The 15,980-nt window shown below is 43.4% G+C and overlaps 1 protein-coding gene across 2 annotated transcripts in view; it reads right to left on the bottom strand.

The window, feature by feature from the left end:
- ZNF292 (zinc finger protein 292) overlaps nt 1–13,517 on the bottom strand; it is a 55,922-nt gene extending 42,405 nt beyond the window's left edge. The window contains exons 1-3 of one of the 2 annotated variants that reach the window (XM_025205249.1): nt 13,366–13,517; nt 11,961–12,039; nt 10,147–10,282 (exon numbers count right to left, since the gene is read on the bottom strand). In XM_025205249.1, the coding sequence (XP_025061034.1) occupies nt 10,147–10,264 (118 nt within the window). In that variant the 5' untranslated portion in view covers nt 10,265–10,282; nt 11,961–12,039; nt 13,366–13,517. The remainder of the gene's footprint in view (nt 1–10,146; nt 10,283–11,960; nt 12,040–13,365) is intronic. The other variant, XM_025205250.1, reaches the window with a different exon arrangement.
- Nucleotides 13,518–15,980: the final 2,463 nt, after the last annotated feature.

Below are 15,980 nucleotides of genomic sequence, written 5' to 3'. Positions count from 1 at the left end.
TTCCCTGGCAGTTTCTCCCCTCTAGGAGCAGAGCACCGGGGTGCTCTGCGACACTAACCATCCCCATAATCTTTCAGCAATGGAAATAAAATATATTTTTATGCATTCTATGCAAGCAGAAATCTAGAAATCAAAGCACAGAGAATGTCTGCAGCTTTGGGTAGAAAATCAGCAAATGAACAACTGATTTACGTGAAAATTCAATATCACTTTTGGGAGGAATTTAGGATGCCTCCCACACACTCTCATTCCCTGAGATCAGATTTGGCTCTATCTTTAGAGCTACTGTGGAAAACAGGTATAGAATGCAACAAAAATTGTCCATAACCTTTTGGGGAAAGGATCCTTGTTCCAGTTAACTGTCAAGATAAAGCTGCAGCAGTGAATTTCTCTTTCTGGAGATAAGCAGCTATGACAGTCAGAACTTTCATGAAAGTTCTTGGAGCTCTAGGCAACCCTAGTGACAGCACTCGATTTGTAATGTGCATTATTCATTACAAAACATAAATATTTCCAGTACACTGGACTGATGAAAATGTGGAAACAGAAGTTTTTCAGACTGAGAGCTGTGAACTAATCTAGAGGATCTAGGGAAAAAAATATTAAAGTAGAAAATATTCATCCAAAACATGAATTATACGTATGGGGTATAAATATCCAGGAAATCTAAGGTTGTTCTAGAATAAATTATTACCCTCCAAAGGACAGTCTTCTAAGGGTATCTGGACCTCTTCTGGCTGCCCAGACTGCAACCAGAACACAGTGCAGTCCATGGTGACTGCTCTTGCCAAACCGCACTGCAGTATCTACTTGTCCATAGTAGTTTGCAGAGACATCTCAGCTGTTAACAGACCTGTAATTAATGTGTGAAAACCAAGCCTGGGATGTAGAGCAGGGGCTGGCAACCCTTTGCAAGCCACAGGGTGGAAAAACTCACTCTGGTCCAATGCAGGCTGGGTGGCTTTGGAAGCATGTCAGTGAGAGGGAGGCTTCCCCATGCCCATACTGGGGCTGGGCATATTGGAGCTGTGCCCATACTGCTGCTTGCCCTCCCCTACTGTTCCCAGCTGTAGCACAGGCGCAGCTTCTAGCCAGAGGGGAACTGTGCTGGGACCACATATCTGAAAATTGCTTCTGCAGTGGTGCTGCTCCCTTCCCTTCTCTGTCAACCCTGTGGTTGTGGTGCGGGCACAGCTGGAAGCTTTCCATACCAGTGAAGCTCCACACTGGCTGGAATCTGAAGCTATGGGGGTGGGGAGAAGCAGCAGCAGCATGGACACAGTTTGCAGATGCCTGACTTGGATGTAGGTCCTCGCTGGCTGAAAGTTGCACCAGGCTGCATCAGGGAAGTGGAAGAAGCAGCAGCAGTGCCCAGCCTTTGCACAGCTCTTTGCTGTGCAATCCCAGCACAGGCACAGGCAATCCAGCTCTGAAGGCTAGGTCCTGTGCTCTGTGAGTCAGATCTGGCTTGTGGGCTGTATGTGGTAGAACCCCATATCTAGAGAACTCTTATCTAGCAATCCAGTAGCCTGGTCCAATTCATAGGTCATCTTGAGAGAGAAAAACATTATAGCTAACTATGCATAACTTCAAGCTTTCTGAAAAATGTTTTCCCGAAAAAGTCTAGCTCATTTGACTATTTCTGCTTGAGAATATGTAGTTTTTTTTGAGCTGTCATGACAATAGGCATACCTGGAGCAATATGGGAATAAAAATACTTGAACACTAGAGCAGGGATTGGCATGTGTGGCAGAGCATGGCATGCAAGGCCATTTTCCTTGGCATGTCACAGCCAACTCGGACTCTGGGCAGCTTCTGCCAGCAGCTGCCCAGAGCCTGGGCTGGCTGCAGCCAGGAGGCTGCAAACAGTTGCATGGGGCTCCGCAGCCCCGACACCAGTTCTGTAGCTGTGGCAGCTGTGCGCGCACCTCTGGGCACATGGTTGGGAAGGGGCCTGGGGCAGCACAACCCTGGCTCCTCCCCCACCAGCCACACAGAGGCATGTGTGCAGCTGCCGCTGCCACATAGCTAGTGCCAGGGCTGTGGAGCCCAGCACAGCCTTCCAGCCACCTGCTATACCTGCCCAGAGCCCAGGCTGGTTGAGGAAGGTAGCTGGGACACTACAAATAGCTGCGATGGGCTGTGGAGCACTGGCACCAGCTCTGTGGTGGCGCCGGGTGCATGTGCAGCTTGCAGTGCATGGCAGAGAAGGGACTGGGGCAGCACAATCCTGGCCCCTCCTCTGCCACCCACCGGAGGCATGCGTGCAGACACAGCCAGCAATGAGGATCAGGCCCCTTGCAGCTCCCCCATCTCTGGCACTCCAAGTCGACGCGTAGGTGGAGGTTGGGGTGATTTTGGCACTCTGGCTAAAAACACTGCCGATCCCTGCACCAGAGGGAACTTGGTACTTTCTCTCACCCTTCTTTGCTTTCAGAGATAAGAGAGGCAGGCGTCTACCAGATTACTGGTAATATGCCCTCATTTATGGGTATAGCAAGTCTCTGGAAGTGGGCTATGTAAAACATGTAAGACCATTCCATTTTTATCCTCCATTGTCTGGATTAGAATTTCCAGTATATCTGATATTCTCAACACGAGTTCCTGGAATGACCTACATTCACCCAGTAGATATGGAATGATATGCTACACAAAAAAGGTGGCTGGCATAGTACTAAGACAGCCTGTTACCAAAACTGGTTTTATCTGACCACTGTCAGAACAGTCTTGATAATTAAAATCAGTATCTCACCTTTATCTTCTATGTACAAATAGGTGACTGAGTAGAGATGGAAAAAACTCATGACACCAAAAATGCCTCCAAAAGATAAGGAAATGGGGAAGTAACACCAAAAGTATTAACATGGTGGTGCTGTTAGAATTCAAAGACTTGGCATAAGGTAAAAACATAACACACTAACAGAAAAAGTTGCTGAGAAACATGGCTTTACAGCATATAACAAACACATGGTATAAACATCATCCAAGGAGGACACATGCATAGAAAAGTCCTGAAGCCAGGGCAGGATGCATTACAAGGAAACAGATGACACCTTGATATCAAAAAGATATAGCAACTTTGTACTTAATGTAAGGATGTTTTCATCTGCAGAATTTAATATTAAACATAACTTGTTCACAACATGTTGGCTGAAATTAAAAAAAATGCAAATAGAAATATATATGGGATAAAAGAAGGGAAGAAATGCAGATTATATAAGACAAGAAACAATCCAGAGTCCATGAGGATCTTAATCAACCTGGCAACATACAGGAAATGGAGAACATTTAAAACAGAAATGGGAACATCAGTAAGGTCAGATTTAGGCATGAAGAAATCATAAAATAAAGTGACACAGATGACAGAAGAAATCTTCCAACTGATATATAAACGAAGAGAAGGAATGGAATAGTGCAGAATATAAAAACCCAAACAAGAACATTACACAGGCCTGAAAACAATCAAAAGAAGAGTGGTATGAACAGAAATGTATGGAAACAGAGGTTCCTTATAGGACACATCATGCTCAAGAAAGAGCTATACCTTGCTGCTAGAACAATGAAAGAAGTGAAAAAATTCAGTATTAAATCAAGAGATGGCAGGACATGCTTTTAAAATGAGGAAATGAGAACAAGGTAGATAGAATACACCAGTAAGCTGTTTGACAATCCAATTAAGGGAGAGAAGACCGGTCTTTTAAGAGAAGAAATGCCACTGATCTTAATGTAAGAATTCGATCATGCCTTGAAGACAATGAAAAATAGCACAGCAGTCAGAAATAATGGAATAGTTGTGAAAACCATACAGAATCTAGATGATGAATCATAGACATTAGCGCAACAGTTCCTAAATCAAATATACATGCAAGATGAACTACCAAAATATTGCAAGCAGCCTATTTTAATTCCTCTGCCTAAAATCCCAAATGCGAGGCAATGTGGAACTATGGAGCCATATGCTCAGTGTGTTATTGACAATCACAGGAGCAACAATGCCCGAGCAAAGAGATTCCTGTATTACTGGTAGTCAGCTTGGATTTATATTAAGTTCAAGTCCCGAAAAGGTATACTTCCCTACATGAAAGAGCCCTGAAAAGGCACGAGACATCCATCTGTGCTTTGTGGAGTATGAAAACAGCTTTTGACAAAGTCCACCGTGAAAAGCTGATGCAAATCTTAAGACTGTGGCACAGATGAGCAAGATCTACAACTGATACAAAATCTCTACCAAGACCCACAAGCACTCCTCTGTAGTGGGTGAAACTCAGAGAAATGCAGAATAAATAATGGTGTCTGACCAGGATGTGCTCTTCCACCAGGTCTGTTAAACATCTAATTAGGAAATATCAAGAAAAGCCTGAAAGATGACCAAAGTTATAGACATACAATCAAATTAAAGTTACTTAACAGGGAGCCGGGGACTGACTACAGAACAGCAAGCATAGTTACTGCATATCAGCAATACTTGGTGGTAAGTGACAGCTAAACTGGGGCAGAAAGTAGTCCAGAATGACTTCTTTCACCAAAGCTGCTCCAATTTAGCTATCACCAGGGATCCTGGTTTTCTCTGTTTAAAAATCCCAAATCCTCTGATTAAAACCCCCCAAATCCATGTTTTTCCATGATTAAAATGAAACACCGTTATATATTAAAATGAAACACCACCACCACTGGACAGGGCTTTAAACTAAGATTGCTGGGGGCTGGGGATACACAAATTCAAACATGTCCAGGGACCAACATGCAAGTAAGTCCAGTAGACAGGGACGCTGGGAGAGCCACACTTTCGGGAACTAGGGAATAGTTCTTCATCAGCAGGACAGGAAGACGAGGGCCTCAGTAGGAGGACTCAGTTGCCTATGTACTAATGCCAGGAGCACGGGGAACAAGCAGGAGCTAGCCCTCCTACTCTCCAGTGTGCATTATGATCTAGTATGGATTACAGAGACATGGTGGGACTCCCCACATGGCTGGAGTGTAGCTATAGAGAGCTACACCCTGCACAGAAGGGACTGGGTGGGGAAGAAAGGTGGAGGCGTTGCTCTCTATGTGAAAGAGCAGTACACATCCTTGGAGGCCGCCATCGGCTCCAAAAAAGGACAGCTTGACACCCTCTGGGTCAAGTTGTGAGGGGGAACCGGCAAAAGATACCCAACTGTAGATGTATACTACAGGCCACCAAACCAGGTGGAGGAACTTGATTTGGAGTTCACCTGAGAACTGCCCGAGGCTGCACATGCACGTGACATGGTCGTCATGGGTGATTTTAATTATCCAGACATCTCCTGGGAGGAACACCTGGCCACTTTGGATTGGTTGTGATCCGTCATGACCTGTGTCGAGGAGCTCTTCCTGACTTAGGAGGTGTGTGGGCCAACCAGATGTAATGCTCTGCTAGACTTGGTCCTGGCCAAAGGAAATGACTTGGTGACCGACTTAAATATAGAGAGAATTCTGGGCTATAGCAACCATGAAACCATCATGTTCACTGTCCAATGCAAGGCAGGTAAGTTGGATAGCAGGACTGATGTCTTAAAAAATGTAAATATCAACAAGCTTAGGTCACTAGTAGGGCAAGTTCTGCGGGACCAGGGACCAAAAGCGAAAGGTGTGCATGAAGAGTGGTTGTTCCTTAAAGACATGATCCTTGAAGCACAAAGGAAGTCCATTCCCATGCAGAGAAAAGGTAACAGAAGGGCTGGGAAGCCCCCTTAGCTAAACAGGGAAATCACTGTCCTCTTAAGAAAGAAGAAAGAAACTGATAAACAATGGAAGTTTGGGGTGGGCCCCAAGGAGGACTATTCCACAATGGCCTGTATTTGCATGGAACAGATGAGACAGGCTAAAGTGGCAACTGAACTTAGAATAGCAATGGGAATCAAGGACAACAAGAAGTCCTCTTTAGGTACATAGGGAACAGGAGGAAAACTAATGGGAGTGTGGGGCCATTGCTCAACAACTCAGGAGAGCTGGTTACCAGCACCCAGGAGAAAGCTGAACTCCTGAATGACTACTTTGCCTCGGTCTTTCACCGGACAAAGGGGAAAACCACGCCAGGTAGAGTAGAGGATGAGCACGGTAGGAATAATCACCTTCCTATTATTGCCGTAGAACGGATGTATGACCAATTAATAAAATTAGACATGTACATGTGAGCAGAACCAGATGATCTTCATCTGGGAGTGCTGAAGGAACTGGCCAAAGTCACTGAGGAACCCCTAGCAAAACTCTTCCACAACTACTGGAGCTCTGGAGAAGACCCTGAGGACTGGAAGAGGGCCAATGTTGTGCCCATCCACAAGAAGGGGAGGAGGGAGGACCCAGGTAATTATAGCCCAATCAGCCTAACTTCCATCCTGGGGAAAATATTAGAAAAGTTCAAGGAGTCTATCTGCGATAAGCTTGCAGAAGGTAAGATTCTGAATGACAGCCAGCATGGCTTTGTTGCAGGCAGGTTTTGCCTTGCCAACCTCATCTCCTTCTATGACCAGGTAATGCACCACCAGGACATGAGAGAGCAGGCTGACACTGTATACCTAGCCTTCCAAAAGGCCTTTGATCTAGTATCCCACGATGCCCTCGCGAGAAAATTGGAGGATTTGGGGCTTAACTCCGAGACAGTCAGGTGGGTGAGAAACTGGCTGCAGGATAGAACCCAGGGAGTCATAGTGAACGGATCTGTGTCATCCTGGCGACAAGTGGGCAGTGGTGTCCTGCAGGGGTCAGTACTCAGTCCAGTACTTTTCAACATCTTTAATCATGATTTGGATGTGGGGGTAAAGAGCTCGCTGGCTAAGTTCGCGGATGACATCAAATTATGGGGACGCATGGTCATGTTTGAAGATAGGCTACAGATACAGGCAGACCTAGACAGAATAGCAAGCTGGGCGGATCGGACCTGATGAAGTTCAACGTTGAGAAATGTAAAGTGCTCCACCTCGGGATGAGCAACCCCCAACACACTACAGGCTTGGCGGCACCAAACTGACTAGCACCACAAATGAAAGGGACCTGGGGGTAGTAATAGACCATAGTATGAATATAAGCCAGCAGTGCGATGCTGTAGCCAGTAGGGCAAATAATATTCTGGCATGCATCAATCGATGCATCTCCAGCAAAGCCAAGAAAGTGATTCTTTCACTCTACTCAGCACTGGTGAGACCGCAGCTGGAGAACTGCGTCCAGTTCTGGGCACCACACTTTAACAAAGACGTCAACAAGCTTGAGAGAGTCCAAAGAAAAGCGACCCATATGATCAGAGTCTTAAAAGGCAAGCCATAGGAGGAAAGGCTGAGGGATCTGGGACTCTTCAGCCTGAAGAAAAGAAGGCTGAGAGGGGACCTGGTAGCAGCTTACTGCTACACTAGGGGAATACATCAAGGGCTTGGTGAGCAACTGTTCACCAGGGCACCCAAGGGGAAAACCAGGAGTAATGGCCACAAACTCCTGGAAGATTGATTCAGGCTCAACATTAGGAAAAACTTCTCCACAGTCATGGTGTCCAGACTGTGGAATAAGAGCCCTCCAGAGGTGGTGCAATCACCTACCCTGGAAATCTTCAAGAGGAGACTAGACAGTCACCTTGCTGGGGTCACCTGACCCCAATTATGTTTCCTGCTTGGTGCAGGGGGCTGGACCCGATGATCTTCAGAGGTCCCTTCTGGCTTTACAATCTATGAATCTAGATATAAGTATCAATTGCACACAATGTTTTGTTGATATATTTACAATTTTAAAGCAATTTGGAATCCTGCCAGTATTTGAATCATTATAATAAATAAATTCAAAATATCTATATATTTTGGTGTTTGATTTTGTTTTTTTGTCATAGAAAATGAGAGCTCCCTCTGCCCCCTTTGCTCGCCAGGATGCGGGTCCAGCTGTGGCAGTCCCCCCTGCTGTAGGTCCACAGTGTCAAAAATAAAGTCCAGGGGCTGGACCCAGCTTACAGAGCCCTAATATTTGGATCCCAGTGTTGCTGGGGGGTCTTGGAGTTGACCCACAGGGCATGTAGGGTATGCCAGGTGGTTCCGCATACTGCACCAAAGTCTGTATTTGATAATCTTAAGAGAGTGCTAAGCTGCTGCAAGATGGAACTAGAAGAATAAGATCACATATAAACATTCAGTTTCTACTGTAAGACTTGCTGCTTTCCCAGTAGAAACCACAAGTGTACAGGATTTTTCTCCTACAGCAGAAGTGGCTGCTTCAGGAGAAAAATATCCCAGGAAGAGTTAAATGGCTCCTGGGAAAGTTTCTTTTGCAAGACTGAACACCTGTACACATACCTTTTGAGAGAAGCCTCAGCACAGTCCTCCAGTAGGCTTTGCTTCCAGCCCCCCACAGATTCAGGGAGACTGTGTCACTTGGGCTGGTTTCTATTGCCCCAGCCAAGCAGGCTGGCCATTTACAATCCCCACATTATGCTGCAGGGAGACAGCCTGTAAGGCAGTCTGAGTCAGCCTCTCAGGGCTGCCCTGTGCACTGCTGTCATCTGCTGGGGAGCTTGCAGTGCACACAGATATGTGTGCATATGGACCCCCTGGCTGCACAGAGGCTCAGCATTTGAACATCTATCTGTTCTGGGATCTCTGGGTAAGTTTTTCTACCAAGAAAAAAACCCAGGAGAATTCTCCCAAATCAGCAGGCTTTTATGGGAGAAACTGCTGGATTTTCAAAGGATAGTGAAACGAATTCTAGAGTTACATGACCATACTGAAGATTAGCTGGATGGAGCTTTAAAGAGAGAGAGAGAGAGGATGGTGCTAGTTTAGGAACTAGGAACAGTTTGATAATATGGTAATGAGTGAAAAATGGGTTTTGTGCTTAGTTCATACAATAATCTTGAACCGACTCCCTGCTGCCACTGAAACTACAAGGTAAATGGACTGAAATCATCCTGAGCTTTCTGAAGTATATGAATACACAGTGGAGTGGAGTGGCCCGGAATGCAATGAGAAATAAATTAAGTGACCATAGCATGAATCTGAGCTGTGGAAGGTGATCACTGACCATCTTTGAGTTGGAGATGTCATTTAAACAACCAATATTGATCATACAGTTACACAAAACGAAGCACTGGGAGATATCACCCAGGATGTCCTGGCCTATCCCTCTTTTGTGAAGGAGAGTACTTATCTTCCCTCTATAAAACAGAAGGGTCATAGGAAGGAACGATAGGCAACTAAGAGGAAGACCTTTGATTACTTTCACCAGAAACTAGAAAAATGAGAGATCCTCTTCTAGAAGAGGAGCAAATCTCACTGGTGTCTTAAAGTTTCCTCTGTTAAAACAGCCTTGGGGACCAGTGAGGCAATCTCTAGTTAAAACCTCAGTTAGGTTAACAAGGGAAATTTTAGGAACATCAAAACAGTTAACTCCTTTAGTAACGTGCATCTCGTCACCAGGAAAGAAGTAGAATCCAGGCCCCCTGACACCAAGGTTGGCAACCTGGAAGCTATTGACTCCGATTGGGATGCAAAAGACCCTGGTGCCAAAGATGGTTTCTGTATCAGAGCAGATAACCTAGTCACTGTGACATAAATGGACTCCACATGTAACAGTGCTGAAGGAATCAGTAGTGAATATACAATACTGCACTAACTTTTACTCCATTCCCAAAATCAGTATGAAAAGGAGTTGCCATAATATTTCTTTTTATCTTCAGGCCTCTCAAGTATAACATACACTAATGCTTTTAAAAATATATATATATATTGGCATTTCAAATATTGTAAGAGCACAGGAAAGACCAAAATCACTGCAATCTCTTAAATCTGAAACACGTCAGTAGTGGTTTTTTAAATGTGGTTTCTTAAATACAGATGTTGGTAATGGTTTCAGTTTTCTATTAAATACATAGCAGTAAAAATGGGATAGCTGTATTTTTATTTTACTTATAAAGAGCAGTTTACATAAATACATCTTTGTTGGCTACCTCTGCGTTGACATTCATCTCAACACAGAACAGCCTGTTTATAAATCCCTTCTGAGTTTATAAAGGAAATGGCCAAAGAGATGTTGAACTACAGCTGCACTATACATATATCACTAATGACATAAAATTAGTCACACCAAAATGCTAATTTATTAAAATAGTTGTAGAATGGGTATGTGTTGTGACCACGTATGGTATTACAAATTTACCTTTATCCTGATTCAGTGGTTCCTGGGAAAGAATATCACAGAGCACTGGGTTCTTCCATGCTCCCTTCTCTTGAGTAAGAGTAGCTAAAAAATGCAGTTCACAGCTGCCATTCTCCATCAACTTTTCATGGGACACCTGAAGAAAAATATTAAATGAGTCACAAGTATGGCAAGGGCAAACATAAAACCCCTTAAGGACATATGGTTTTAATATAAAAGGAAAACCTCAAAAGTAGAACTTGTCCTTTCTTATAAACCTTTGCTCTAAAAGACCAAAAATAAAAGCAATTAATCTTAAGCCCTATGAGTAGACTTTTTAATATGGAAATTTAAATGTTGTAGTGTACATGCTATATGCCAGTATAACATCAGGTAGGCGTCTAAAAATACAGTCTTATACCAGAAAAACTGGGATTGTGGCACTAAAAATACTTTTATTGTATAAAAGCAATAAGTCCATTAAAAATCAAGTGAAAAAATGGAAATAAAGTCTGTTGTCCAGGTAAGACTTTGGCGCCAAATCTTATTTATTCAGTCTCTTCTGTGATCTATCTTGAAGCACTGGACATGGTGGAGATAAATTAATTTTGAGTTAGATAAAAAGATAAATTTAATTTTTCCTTTAATTTTACCACATTGCCCTCACAGACTATTAAAAAAGTTAGTAACTGTATTTGGATACTAAAATAATCTGTAATAAGATAACTTTCAAGAAAATTTTGACCAAAACCTAACATTAATAACAGTGAGAAAACTGATGGTTTGTGTGACAATGACTAATATTTTTTTATGTTCTGAGTTCTCTAGAGTGGTAGACTTGCATAATGCTTGTAGGCAAACTAATGTTTCACTAATACTCAAAGTGTGCTTTGGCTTATGATGTGGCAGTGCATATATAACTCTGAAAGCAAAAGAGGAAGTATTATCAAGAAGACTTTCCTACATGACCCAAAACTTTCCTGGGGTTCACTATTAGTTTTTATTGCTCATTTCTTTTGGTAACAAAGTCTACTCCAATCTTTCTCCCCAAGCTTAACTAGTTTATGCTTCAGAACTTGAGAATACAATGAAGACCCTCAGATTCAAGATACTCATGTCAGGGCATGTTAAATGTGAAGTCAATTTTCCTACTACTTCTTTCTCTCAGGCTGAAGGCCCTATTTCTCTCAGTCCAAACAACCATTATATCTAATAAGTCTGGGTTGGGGCTAATTTCAGCCCCTCTCTTCAGAGCAGATGGCTCATACTTTCCTATTAAAGTCTTTCATAAAGCCTAACAAACCTGTAACATTCACTGGTGTTTTCACTGTCCTAGCTAAATACAGAGCAGTATTTACAGGACAGTGAGGACTTGATTCTGTTCTCAATGACAGAGTGAAAAATGATCATACTTAGGTACTTTGATTCATAACAGGTGGAAAAGAATTTGGCTCAAAAGAAATAGTGAAATATGAATTCGATGTTACATAATTTCATTTTTAGTATTTTGTTACAAATAATTGGTAAATAAATTATTTTTTTTATAACTTTAGTATCCATTAAAAGCATCTTTCAAGATACTTGGGATCAGACTTTAGTTTTGTTTTCATCTTAGTCAAATATTATTCAGCCAAGCTAGTATCTGAATTGTTTAATATATAATGATTTGACTCACCTAACAGCATGCATGACTTCTAACTGAAGGAAGCAGAAAGTTTAATCTAACTCTTGCAACTAAACATCCCCAAGCTTCCAAAGCATCTCTTAAAGGCTGCTGATTCAACATTTCCCTTCATATTCATCTTATTCATATAGAAAAACCCAAAAATTCTCACCCGTACAAATGCCTGAAAATTTTCCCATTTATTTTCTGGTAAGTCAAGAGGCAGACACAGTAAAAGTTCCACACAGCTTCTGGAAAGTAAATGGGGATATTACTTCACATAACTTTGATGAGTATGAACTTTAAAATCTCAAACCAACTTTGTCATTATAATATTTTTTAAAAAATAAGTCATTAGATTTTAAATGGAATAAGAGATATGTGCAAATACATAGTTCAACTGTACCTTTAAGTGCATACAAAAAATGAAAAGGGGAAGCTATCCAAGCCTGAGTTTCCTTGCCACAAATCACAAACTGCCTGCAAACATTAACCTCCTCTAACCTCCACATACATAAAAAGCAGATTTCCCGCCTCTGTAGGAGTCCAACCCTGCAGCAGTATGTGGAGATCCACAGCCTCAGGCTCTCTCAGGAAAGGGATGGTAGCTTGTTCCACAGCAAAATAACCTTCATAGAGAAAATTCTATCCCCAGGGTTAGGGGCGGAGCTGGACCAGTTCCACAGAGTCCCCCTGCCAGCCTGGGCTCCGCCCTGGACCCTCGCCAGCCCTGGCACCGGGGCACTGATGCAGGCCCCACGCTCCTGCCCAGCTACCACTGCTCTTCTGCCCACCTGCTTGATGCCCCTTCCACCCGGCACTCCAACGGCACGTGGTTTCCAGCTGCATGGCTGGGACCGTAGAACGCAACAGGAGCCAGTGCAGCCTGGCTCCCACAGTTCCTGTGTGCAGTCTTGGCTATGCAGCCAGGAACCGTGGGAGCCGGGGTGGGCTGGCTCCTGCTGTCCCAGCCATGAAGTCAGGAACCGCATGGTGCTGGAACCAGCCCATCCCGGTCAGCACCATGCGGTTCCTGGCTGTGTGGCTGGAACTACACAGCACAGCAGGAGCCAGCCAGGAACCAAGTGGTGCTGGCCAGGCCGGGCTGGCTCCTGCTCCTCCAGCAGTTCCCCTCTCCACCCTGCACCGTTCATTCTCACCTGAGTTTCCACTCTCAGACAGAGGGAGGACAGGGGAACAACCCCACTGTCACCAGGCCAAAAGTTTCTGCTAGGCAGAAGCTTCTGGTTGGGGACTGGGGGTGGGGTGGGGTGGGGTGGGGCTGGACAGTCCTTGCTGCTGCCAATACTGCTGGCAGTGCCTCATCAGCTTTTAGACAGGCAACCACCCGCAGGTAATAATTTTCTAAATTTTAAAGGGGCCCCATGGGCTGGATAAAATGGCCTGGTGGGCCAGATTCTGTCTATGAGCCATAGTTTGCCCATCCCTGATTTAGAACATTATGGATAAATATCAACTCTTAAATTCAATCTAAAAACTAACAGGTATCAAGTGAAAATTGCTTAAAATTTATATTATCTACATATAACGTGCAATTCACTGAAAAACATACTCACAGTGATAAGCGTTCAAGCACAAAGGCTACTTTTTCACACTCAGAGGTAAGATAAGGTCGTGCTTTAACATAACTTTGGATAGCCACTCTGTATACCTCCAACAATGGCAGAGGATCTTCAGATGTCTTCCACTTTTCTGCATATTCTAAGAGTGTCTGTATAACAGGAAGAACAAAAAAAATTATCACCAAATATGTTCAAAATAAGTTTAGATAGACAATTATACACTTTCTACCAAGTATGGTATCCTCTTCAGTTTACTCATCTGCTTGTTCATCCTATGAAGCATGGTTCCCCAAACTTGGCAGTTTAAAAAAATTGCTCTTATTAACGTGAAACACAAACCATTTCTCCCCACTTAGCCTAGTCTGTTTCTTTCTAAATCTGTAGAAAAGTGCTTTGTAACACTTGTAAGAGACTTTTCCAACTATACAGTTGGTCCAAAAAGGATATCACAAAAATACCTTGTTCCCAATTTAAAAAAAATACTTTAAGCTTTCAGCAAAATCTGCTTCCTAAAAAATGCATCTGGAACTCAAAATCATTTTTTTTAGAAAAAACAAAAATTGACTCCACTGCATCCCACCACTCACCCAACATATCAGATATCGCTCAGAAAAAAAATACTGAAGTTGACATTTAGATGCCTAAACTTAAACAGCTTATTTCTGAATGTATACTAAAGTTTTGTTTTCAAAGCTGCAGAGTTCTGGGTCTGAAAGTTAACTCAGACTAAGCCTAAAAGTGGAAATGCATGGCTAAGTCAGCTGGGCTTTTGTGTCTTATTTTTATGAGTATGTTTTCTTTTCTGCCAGTCTATGCTATCAGTGCTTTCGTTTAAATGATCCATACTGAAAGTAACATGGATATAACATGTATTATAAAATAAGATCATGCATAGACTAGATAACAATAGCTAAGAACTCAAATATTTTACACTTAAAAGTCCATTGCAGCTATGCATATATCCAAGACTGCAGAGACTAACAGAAGAAATATAAACTATTCTATACATTTCGACCCTTGCCTTGTCCACCCTGAGATTATTTGGCTATGTAATTTGACAAGTTTCTATGCTAGGACTAATGAACTCTGGTGTGTCTGGGGGAACTGCACATGGCACAGGCCATTTGCTGTGCAACTAGCCCCTCTGGGATTACCTTCCCTGGATGAACAGTGGTCACAGCATGAGCAGCCCGAAATGGCTCTGGACTGTGGCCGTGGCTCATGGCCTACCCCCTCCCCATGCAGGTGGAGATATGCTGAGACTTCAGGATCTCTGCTATCTGAGCTGCAGCAGTGGTATGAGACCCTCCCCATACTGTGTGGCAGCAGCAGTGCACAAATCATGCCCTACCCCCTGGCTGTGGTGGATGTGCAAACCCATGGACCCTTCCCATCATGTGGCAATGGAAGAGGCAGCCACTAGGATGCTTACGGCACGTGCTGGCCCCTTGGGGGCTGTCAGTTGGACAACCCCATGGTACAGGACTAGGCTTAGTATTTTTAGAATGCAATTTGTCATTTTTCTGCAGCTAGGTGACCAAACTTTTGTTGCATGCACTCTTATAAGAATTGCCTATTGCTGTTTTTGGTGCTCTGGTTTTCTACAAAAAGGTGAAATGTATTGAACTATACTGTTATCATTTGCATCCACTATGCATACTCACGATATTTATTAGCATGGAATACAGTAACCGAATGACAGAGCAAACTATAAGCAACTTACAGGCAACCTATAAACAACGGCACTTAAGGATGAGGCTAGAATGACCACTTCAGATTTGATATCCATTGTGAAGCATTGTCAATAGTCTAGTGCAGGTCTTCAGTGCAACCATTAAAATGATAAATAGAATGCTCCTCTCTAACGTGTGCTAGAGTTTGGATTTTGCCACACTTGCACTTGGGGTCTTTAATAAAATTACATATATACAGTAGGTAATTATATCAACCTTGTTCAGTATGAACCCTGATCACCATTGTCTAGCTTTGCCTTGGTAAAGCAAAGCTAGGGGGTTTAGATGCGGGGTCTGTGATCAGTGATGAGCAATTTTTTAAATAGGTCAGTTGTATTCCATTGCTGGGTTCATTTCTCCTTGATGTCAAAATTTTCATCTGTTTTTCTACACTACAAAACGGCCTTCTCGACTTAAGTCTTGGCCTAGGAGGTGGGGTGGAAGGGGTGGGGGGGAGGGTACATTAAGTGCCTCAAAAATTGGTAGGGAATTAAATGCGTTTTTTTGCAGATGTAAAGTAGCCTGTTAACGTGGAAGATCAGGAGGAAGAAAATGAGATAGAACAGACAACCAGGGAACAGGAGCGTACCTGCAAGCACCTCTTATGGGGCCATCACCAGGGAGGACCATACTTCGGTTGCTCGGGGTTGCAGGGGGGCAGTCAGGAAGGCCTAGGCGGAGATGGAACTGGGACTAGCTACCCGGATCAAGGACAACAAGAAGTCCTTTTTTAAATACATGGTGGGTAAAAAGAAGGTACTGGGTAACATGGGGCCTCTGCAGGACACACTGGGAAATCTGGTTGTTGCACCAGACAGCAAAGCTAACCTATTTAATGATTTCTTTGCCTCCATTTTTCTGAGCAGGGACTGGGTC

This window comes from Alligator sinensis, unplaced genomic scaffold (assembly GCF_000455745.1).
Source record: "Alligator sinensis unplaced genomic scaffold, ASM45574v1 scaffold658_1, whole genome shotgun sequence".
NCBI lineage: Eukaryota > Metazoa > Chordata > Crocodylia > Alligatoridae > Alligator > Alligator sinensis.
The sequence above is the reverse complement of the archived record's forward strand: the minus strand, read 5'-3'. Positions and strand labels throughout refer to the sequence as shown.